The sequence below is a fragment of the Ctenocephalides felis genome, unplaced genomic scaffold, assembly GCF_003426905.1.
Source record: "Ctenocephalides felis isolate EL2017-DRISC unplaced genomic scaffold, ASM342690v1 CF-g0.4_SCAFFOLD_01886, whole genome shotgun sequence".
NCBI classification, from domain to species: domain Eukaryota; kingdom Metazoa; phylum Arthropoda; class Insecta; order Siphonaptera; family Pulicidae; genus Ctenocephalides; species Ctenocephalides felis.
Window position 1 is genome coordinate 9380176 of NW_020538040.1, and position 9902 is coordinate 9390077.

A 9902-nucleotide genomic window follows, 5' to 3' on the forward strand; every position below is an offset into this window, starting at 1 on the left:
TTTGAAACTAATGTCGATATATCCTATGGCAGACTTTTTAATTTGTTTATAAACATATTTAACAACTAGTGGCAAAAATAACTCAGTCAGTATCGTGCCTGGCTCACACATGCCAGTGATCCTCTGATCGATCCTTGGCATTAACTTAGAATTTGAAACGTTGAGATAACATTAAATAGAATTTTAATTGTTGATTTGAAATTGCATAGAAATAGAAGTAAGATGTAGAATTCATAAATTGTTAATTTGAAATTAAATAGATTTTAACCCTTTCCTTGGCGGCATCCGAGTCGAAAGGGTTAAATTTGAATAAAATTAGAAGTAAGAAGAAAAGCAAGATTAGAATTGGAGAAGATCAGATTTAGAAAGAAAAGAAGAATGAAGAAAGCAGTTGTAAAGAGCAAAGAAAATAATTGGATAGAATAGAATGTAAATAAAGATAGTATAGAATATATATAAATGATAGCATAGTATATATATAAAAATAATATAGAATGTATATAAAAATAATATTTATTATACAATATTTATTATAAGATTTAGATTTTTTTGTTCGACATATTCTTGAATGTTGATTTTCAGGCAATCGTCGAAATAAAAAAACACAATAAATAATAAAATATTTATTTATATTTATTAATCAACGCTCAAAAATATTTATTATATAATTTATCATAAAATTTATCTTAGTAAAATATTTTTTATTAACAAAGAATTAAGGGGATTTAAGTTACTCTAAAGAGATCTACAATTTTAAGGTTAAAATACCTTTTTTTTTTCTTTCATATAAGTAACATTAAATTTTTTAATTTAATTTTATTTTTAAACCAAATTAAAAATAATGATTTATATTATTTTCATAAATAGAACAGAGAACGTGTTGAATTATAATTTATAAGATATTGTTAGAATTATAATATTTAATTTAATTTTTCATATACACTATCATTTATTATTTATATTTATTCACCCTGAATAAATTAACCCTTTCCACTTGCAATTTGCAGAATTTATACGTATTTTGCCATGTTGAATGGTTTATTAATATTAAGGGTTATTACTATTATTTCCAATTAAAAAATGTTAGAGCTTAGTATTTATTATATGTACATTAATATTATTTGCAAATTATTATGAAAATAATAATTGAAAATTTTGTTAGGATATAAATAAATTAATTTTAATTCTGATACAATATTTGTTTCAATTGTAAGATATTTAAAATAATCATTGAAAATTATTATCAAATTTAATTTTTATTATTTTTTTATTGAATTAAAATATGCAAGGATTAATTAAAAGAAAATTATTAAATATAAATAAATATACGGGGTAACTGAATCCAATTTAAATTTCAGTCAGCTTCACATAATTTAATACATCCATTATTGGATTGGAATTGGAATTCAAAAAATAAAAAATCAAACTTTGATAAATATATATTTTTTGGATAAAATATTTTTTTTTTGTATAGATAAAATATTATTATATTTTTATTTTAGATAAAATATTTTTTTACAATATTCTTTAAAGCATTGGTTTATACATTAATTTGCTTCATAATATAAATTTTAATTAAAAATAGTTTTGACTTTTTTTAAATGGTTTATTCAATTGCTTCATAATATAAATTTTAATTAAAAATTGTTTTGACTTTTTTTTAAATGCAAAAGAAATAGCAACTGTTTATGTTTTGATACTCCGATTGAAACTTTCTCATTCAGTTATTGAATATGATATTATTTACAATTTAACATTTTTTTATATATGTGTATCTAAATATAAACAATTGTAAATATTATTATGATTTAACACGTTAATCGTCACGATAACAGAAAAAAAATCCCAGGAGTCATGGTAACTTTATTAGATAATTCAAATTAAAATGTATAAATTTTTTTTTTCTTTCCAACCACTTTTTTATGTCACACATGTATGACTGACATGGATATTGGGTACAACTTTTTTTCTCCTACCAAATCGCGTATATCAGACATGTCTGATATGGATTATGTAAAATTTCTTATTGTCAGACACATATGACTGACATAACAATAAACGTGTTAAAGCAGGTGTTATTTATTCTGAATTAATATTTGTTTCAAATTATTCAAACACAGCGTAATGTGCTGCATACATTTAAATTTATAAAAAATATAACAAACAACCTGGCAACTGAATCTGTTTTAAATATATAGAAAATTGCAATTATATTTGATTAAATTAAAACGGCAATTATAATTTTAATTTTTATATATTCAACATGATATGATCTTTCATTTTTATTTTTTTTTTGTTATATTTTTGATTTCCATCTGTTATACTAGGACATTTAGTAGCAATTATATTTATTGAATTTAATTTTTTTTTTTCGTCAAACTACAACTGCCTGAAAAAGCATTCAGTAATTGTTGTGACTAAGATAATAAATAACATTTTAAATTATTTTGGTAGTAATTCAAGTTTGTATAATAAATATAAATATGTGAAAATAATTAAATTCAAATTATAATAGCAATAATATTTATTTTATTGAATTTATCATATGTAAACAGATCACTTTTAACATGATTTTTTTTTATAGATTTGTATTAACAATTGCAAATATCATTAGGGTATAAAAAACGTTTTTAATTTTGATAAAACGTTTGCTTAAGATATTCGAATCAATAAGTGGTGCATTAATTTGCAGCATACCTTTAATTTTATTAAAATTTTATATAAAAAATATACCGGTAACTAAACTAAAGTTATTTAGATTATTTAAAAAATATTATATTGTTAATTTTTTAAACTTGTGATATACATTCTAATAATAATTACCACCAATCGTTACGATAATATCAGAAAAAATTTCACATGGGCCATGGTAACATTGTTAAATAATTCAGTTAAAATTGAATTAAGGAAACTTGATAAACATATTTTTTTTTGCCAAAACACATTTTTTTATGTCAGACATATGACTGATATGGCTCTACAATAATTTTTTTTCTTCTATTACCAAATCTCTAAATTTCTACCAAATTAGAAGATGGTCCTATATTAAAACTTTTTTCTTCTCTTTGCGAAATCTCTAAATTTCTACCATTTTTTTAGATTATTTAAAAATGATATTTATAAATAAATACAGTAATGGTTTATTTTCAAAAAATGTGATATACATTCTTTTATTAATTAACACGTCAATCGCCACGACAATATAAAAAAAATACATGTACCATGGTAACTGTATTATACAATTTAGTTAAAAAAAATGTATTAAAGAAACTTTATATATCAAAAAATTGTTTTTGACAAAACACTATTTTTTATGTTAAACATGTAGGACTGATATGACTATATCAGAACTTTTTTTTCTTCTACTAAATTTCCAAATCTTCCAAAGATTTATATTTCTAGAAATGTGAATTACATTCTATTAATATTTTTTTTTATTAAATATGTATGTAACAATTAGAATAATGTAAGTTGACGTAAGAACAAATAAATAGAAATAATAATAATAATACTTATAAAAAACATTAATAATTAACACGTTATTCGCCACGATAATATCAGAATTTTTTTCATATGGGCCATAGTAACTTCATTAGATGATTTAGTAAAAAAATGTATCAAAAAAACTTGATGCATCAAAAAAAAAAAAAAATCTGGAAAAACACTACTTTTTAAGTCACTCAAATACATGACTGACATGATCTTAAATTAAAACTTTTATATTTGTGAGTCTGACATGGCTCATGTAGAACACATATGACTGACATAGAAAAATCACATTCATTAAAAATTATGTACGACCGCATTTACAACAAATACTTGACTGACACTTTAAATAATTATCAAACAAATGCAAGTTGCTTTAGATAACACTAATAATTTTTACCAAATATCAAAAAAACAACTTCTTGTTGCAACACACAAAACACAAATGGGTTATTTGTTATTGTTGAAGTTTATTTATTGAAGCACATTTATGTCTTAATCACTTTATTATTTTTAATTATTATTTAAAATTATTATGAATTATTTATTTATAACAAACAATATACGTGTTGGTATTTTATTATTGAAATAAATTCCGAAGTAGACGGTTTCGCGTCCGACGAGCGACTGACTGAATCAAAGACAAATTGCTTTCGAGCAATGAATCGCCGAACGGTGGGTACATTGATGAACTACTGAAGTTGATATACTATACATACACACACAAACGATGTGCAAACACTAAATTTGTATATTATATTCCAATATAATCGTATATTACAATATAAAATTGTTCATCCATAGTCAATTGCTTATTTGATCAATTACTACAATTTGTTTTTTTTTTCTTTTTATATTTTATTTATCTATTTTTCTTTATTTTTAATTCATTTTTATTAATTTATTAACTTCCCGTAGGGTAAGTTATAGTAATCGTCCAAAAATCGAAATCAAAAATTTTTACATTTCTCGACGTTTTGAAGGTTTCTGAACATTTTGGCATACTTCAGAAAAAATGGATGTGTGTGTGTGTGTGTGTGTGTTTTGTATGTCCGCTTTTTTTCGTCCACGTTTTCGGGCTCACGGATCAACCGATTTGAATGGTTTAAAAAACATTCGATTCCTATTGATAGGGAGATGTGCTGATTAGTTTTTGGCAAAGGCAGGTCCAGCCGTTACGGAGATATGGAGCAAAGAGTGCAGAAAATAGAAAGCGAGTTTTTGAGGGAACGGATCAACCGGTTTGAATGGTTTAAAAAACATTCGATTCCTATTGATAGGGAGATGTGCTGGTTAGTTTTTGGCAAAGGTAGGCCCAGCGGTTCCGGAAATACAGAGCTAAATGTTAAAAAAATGGCAGTTTTTGAGAGAACTAAGTGTTCGATTTAAATGACTTAAAGAACTTTCTGCTTGTTTCAACAAAATAATTGATTTTGGAAAAAAAAATTTTTGTTTCTTATTTTTTTTTCAAAAAATTTTTTTTGTAATTTTGGATTAAAAATTCAAAAAATCACCCAAGCTAAGCACAGTCTAAGCGCCACTCTGGTACAAATGTTTACCCAAGTGCGTTTAGACTGTTTATGTATGGGGCACTTTTCCAATTTTGTGAAAATTATTGAAAAATGTGAAAATGCCGCCAAGCTAAGCACAGTATAAGTGAAAATGTCGCACAGAATTATTTGCAAATGCGTTTAGACTGTGACTATGCGGGAGCACTTTTTCAATTTTGTGGAAATTTGGCAACTATTTTTTTTTTGAAATTTGATTCGAAATGAAATGACGATTGTTAATGTTCTGGAGATGATAAATTGATTTATTTATAATTAACTTTCCGTAGGGTAAGTTATAGTAATCGCACAAAAATCGAAAATGAAAATTTTTATATATCTTTACGTTTCAAAGGTTTCTGAATATATTGGCATACCTTAGAGAAAATTGATGTATGTGTGTGTATGTGTGTGTGTGCACGTGCATTTGTGTGTGTTCAGATACAAATTTTCGTCGACGATTTCGGGAACCGAGATGAAGCAATTTGAATAATTCAAAAAACATTCGATTCGTATTGATAAGGAGACGTGCTGATTAGTTTTTGTCAAAGGCAGGTCCGTTCCGAAGATATGGGGCAAAAGGGGCCAAAAACGGTAACTCAGTTTTTAAGAGAACGGAGCGTCCAATTTGTATAATTCAAAAACATTTTACTTGCATTATCAAGATGAAGATTTGATCAAATTTTCATGAAAATAGGTCTAGCGGTTTCGGAGATCTAGTAAAAAAAGTAAAAAAAAAATAACATTTGGCGGTCAACAATAATCATTAGACATTAGACATATGCACATCAAATTATCAGATATTTTATGGAGATTTTAACAATAAGTATACATTTTGTTAACATTCCTATGGGTTCCGTACCAATGCTTATGCGTTAGACAGCGACGCGGCGCTTACGCGCTTCGATATTTAGTCTCTATGCATTAAAGCAGTACGATTGCTTTGAAAAAAAGTTCAGAATTTCCAAAATATTTCAAAATAAATTTTTCAACAAAAAGTAAGTTTTTGTCAAAAATTTATATAGTTCCTCAAAAATCTATTTTTTTCAGAGTAAATTTTTTTCAAAAATGTTAATCTTTTCAAAAAAAAAATAATAATTTTTGGTACGGGAAGTTCCAGCAATTTGCCTTAAGGCACGATGCCATGCGCCCCACTAGTTTATTATTATTATTATTTTTTTTATTTATTTATTTTCACTTGGAATTTTTTTTTATTCATACAACATTATAGAACAATCAGAGTTATTGACAGAACCCTATACATTATAGGGCAAACATAAAAAATAATAATAATCACAGAAAGAAATAAAGAAAAAGAAAAATTAATAATAAATAAATGAACATAAATGAAAATGAATTACAAGTAAATAAATAAATAAATAAATAAAAATTGTAGTAATTGCTCCAATAAGCAATTTTTTACATTAAGTCTATAGGCAGTTTGAACAAGTCTACTTAAAAATATAGATAGCAATATGTTTCATATAAAATATAGATAGCAAGTGAAAAAAGCTCTCACCCTGCATGGCATAGTGCAGTAAACGGAGAGGAAAAAAGGGTGTATAACCTCTAATTTTTTTTTACTATGCTCCCATAAATGCAAATTTTGGAATTGGAATTGGAATTAGGTTCATCTTACCCTCAAGTTCAAAAGTGAAAACAAATTTGAAAAATATTTGTCCTTTTACAGAAATTGTAACAATAATATATCATCATCATATAGAGATGTGACAACCGTTTGGGTTGCCATCTGCCGAACAGACTATTAATTAATTTAAATTATTAAATTAGTATTAAGTCAAATCAGCACAATATCTTATAGGACTCTTAGGTTCTGATTGCTTCACAAAAATTAAACTAGTGGTGCATGGCATCGTGCCTTAAGGCAAAATTGCTGGAACTTCCCGTACCGTAATTAAACATTCAAGGAATGAAAATAATCAATAATTGTTTTGAATAATTTCAAATAGATTATTTATTATAAATACATACTATAAACTTATAAGTGCTTATTAAAATAGGTGACGACGCATTCTACAAACAACTTTATGTGTATGTTCACAAGAAATTTGTTTATTTTTTTTTTAATTTGATTTTTGATAATTCTGTTTTTTTTCAAAATTTTGCAATTTTTTTAAAAACTAGATTTTTTGAAATTTTTGGAAAAAATCGATTTTTAAATTTTTTTTGAGAATTTGGAAATGTTTGAACATATTCAATTTTTTTTAAAATTTCGAAATTTTCTCAAATTTTTGTAAGAAATTGATTTTTTTTAATTTCTATATTTTTTGAAATTTTTCAACGTAGCATTTTTTTGAAAATAATGAAAAATTCGAAAATTTTAATTTTTTGAAACTTTAATTTTTTTGAAAATTTTGAATTTTTTTTTTGAAAATTTTCAAAATAACAAAATTTATGGTAAACGCATTTTCTGCACACTGTCTACACAAGCAAAAGGTTTTTTGAATTAATCTAATCGGATGATCCGTTCTCTTAAAAACTGCATGACCATTTTTACACCCTTTGCGCTCCAAACGTTCGAAACAGCTAGGCGTGCCTTTTGCAAAAACTCCTGGCTATCGAGTGCAAACCGAATGTTTTTTCAATCACACAAATCGGTTATTTTATACTGTCAAGAATGTCGAGAACATTTGTTTGAACCATATAAATAAACTTCAAACTTGAAAATCTTGGTACGGAACACAAAAAAAATTGACACAAAATGTGTACACATTATTAAAATATCTATAAAATGATAATTTGATGTGCATATGTCTAATGAACATTTTTGACCACCAAATGGCGTTGTTGAAGTTGAAGCCTTTCAAAAAATTTAAACAGTTTTTCGTTTAGCCAATACAAATAAAATGTTTTTTGAATTATTCAAATCGGACAGACCGTTCTCTCAAAAACTAAATTACCATTTTTGGCTTCTTTTGCCTCGTATCTTCGAAACGGCTAGACCTGCCTCTGCCAAAAACTAATCAGCACATCTTCTTATCAATAAGAATCGAATGTTTTTTTTTTAAATTTTTGAAATCGGTTGATCCGTGTGCCAAAATCGTCGACAAAAATTTAAGCCCTAATAGATAGCTAAGCTCTATCTTTATATATAGTATTCTAACAAGATTCATATCAGATTTTTATTAAATTGACCTAAATATTCAAATTATATTCATGATAATAAAATCTACTCTATTATATGAAAAATCTAAAATTACTTATAGTTTTTTCTTATTACAGTTTTTTTTTATTTTTAGGAAAAATTTTTATATTTTTGTTCTTGATTTTTTATTTGTTCAAATAATTTACGATACGTAGAAATAATAAACAAAATATAATTCTATTATTTTGGTTCAAATAGTTTCAGCATTACTGGAGATCCCTAATTCAAGAATTGTGAAAAAAAGTTTTCAAATAATTTATATTAATTTATTTAATCATTTAATTAGTTAACTGGTCAATGGGACAGTCATCTATTCTATTATTATATTTATTATTTTTTTATAACTATTGTTTTAATAATAATTAATATTATTTCTATTTATTTGTTATTATTATAGTTAGTTTTTTTTTCTTCACATTATAGATTATGGTCTCACTGTAGCTCATAGAATACATAGATTATTCTGATTGTTACATACTAATTGAATAAAAAAAAAGAAAAAAAAATATTTTGGTTCGAAAGATTTTATGTACTATATATGAGATACTGATATCACAAGAATTTAATATTCTTTTTTTACATCACATAAATTTTAAATAAATCTTGAATCAACTTATTGAAAAAATCTATTACTGATTTTGAACAATATATCCAGAATAATAAACATTCTTTGTATCACTTTAATAATTTTGGGTTGATCTTGAATCAATTTATTAGAAAAATTCCATTATCAATTTGGAACAATACTCCCAGGCATGATAGATCGCTCTTCCAATTTGGGAGAAATGTTCACTCAAATACGTAGAATATAAATTGTAGACATTTGCGAATGCTAGGTTGTATGCAGCTTGTACATTGGAGAGAAGAACATACCCGGATTTTGAAACCGAACTTGCAAAGTCTTGAACATCTGTCATTGTCAATATTGTTTTAGAGGAATACCAGGCGCGTTCTAGATAGTTTAGGGCGGCTTCGTATTTGGGCTTGTCATAATTATATAATAATATCCCTGCTAAAGAACTTACTAATGTAACGGCCAACAAAGAGAAACACACGATAGATAAACATGACATTTTTTTCGGAGCATTTTTCTTGGCTCTTCTTCTTCGACTAGCATTTTTTTTGTTCTTAATCCTGAATTGTCTTACTTGACAATCTGTTTGTTTCTTATCTGCTATTGCAGCTTGTCTCATATTAATTTGATGCTCCCTTCTATTCTGCAGCTGGGTATTGCGCATCTCCACTTCTTTGTCTAATTGTGCTTGTATATTTGTTAAAAATTCAACAATTTTTTTGGCGCACGAATGGCATTGCTTCTTGTCTAGACAAGGTCCTGCTCTCTCAGTTAAGGAGGGAACTAGAGGATTATTTCTGAGATCTAACCATTTTAAAAACGTGCATTTGCTGAGACTGAGCGGTAGATGCTGGAGCTCGTTGTTATGTAAATCCAGTTCGCGCAATGCCCTCAATGCACCAAAATTATCCGGTAAACTTAGTAAGTTATTTTGACTAATATCGAGTTTAACTAGACAGTAGAAGAAAGGAGCAAATTTTTTTGTCAAACCAATAATGTTATTGTTCGACATATCTATGATTGTCAGACTTCTGACAGCAGCTATACTACTCTTTGAAAGATCCTTCATATCACACACTCCCGAATCTGATCCATTCTTTTCCTTCTCTTTCAAGTTAATTTTAATCAT

At 26.1% G+C, this 9902-nt stretch overlaps 2 protein-coding genes across 2 annotated transcripts in view; both read right to left on the minus strand.

Annotated features, from left to right (window-relative positions):
- The window catches only part of LOC113374575 (peptide transporter family 1-like), a 20685-nt gene extending 16747 nt beyond the window's left edge, over nucleotides 1-3938 (minus strand). The window contains exon 1 of the mRNA XM_026614557.1: nucleotides 3887-3938. The gene's annotated coding sequence lies outside the window, so the exon portion shown is untranslated. The remainder of the gene's footprint in view (nucleotides 1-3886) is intronic.
- Nucleotides 3939-8912: 4974 nt separating this feature from the next.
- LOC113378709 (leucine-rich repeat-containing protein 59-like) lies at nucleotides 8913-9902 on the minus strand. The gene has a single exon (XM_026619271.1). It carries the CDS (start codon nucleotides 9900-9902, stop codon nucleotides 8913-8915), a length of 990 nt encoding a protein of 329 aa, XP_026475056.1.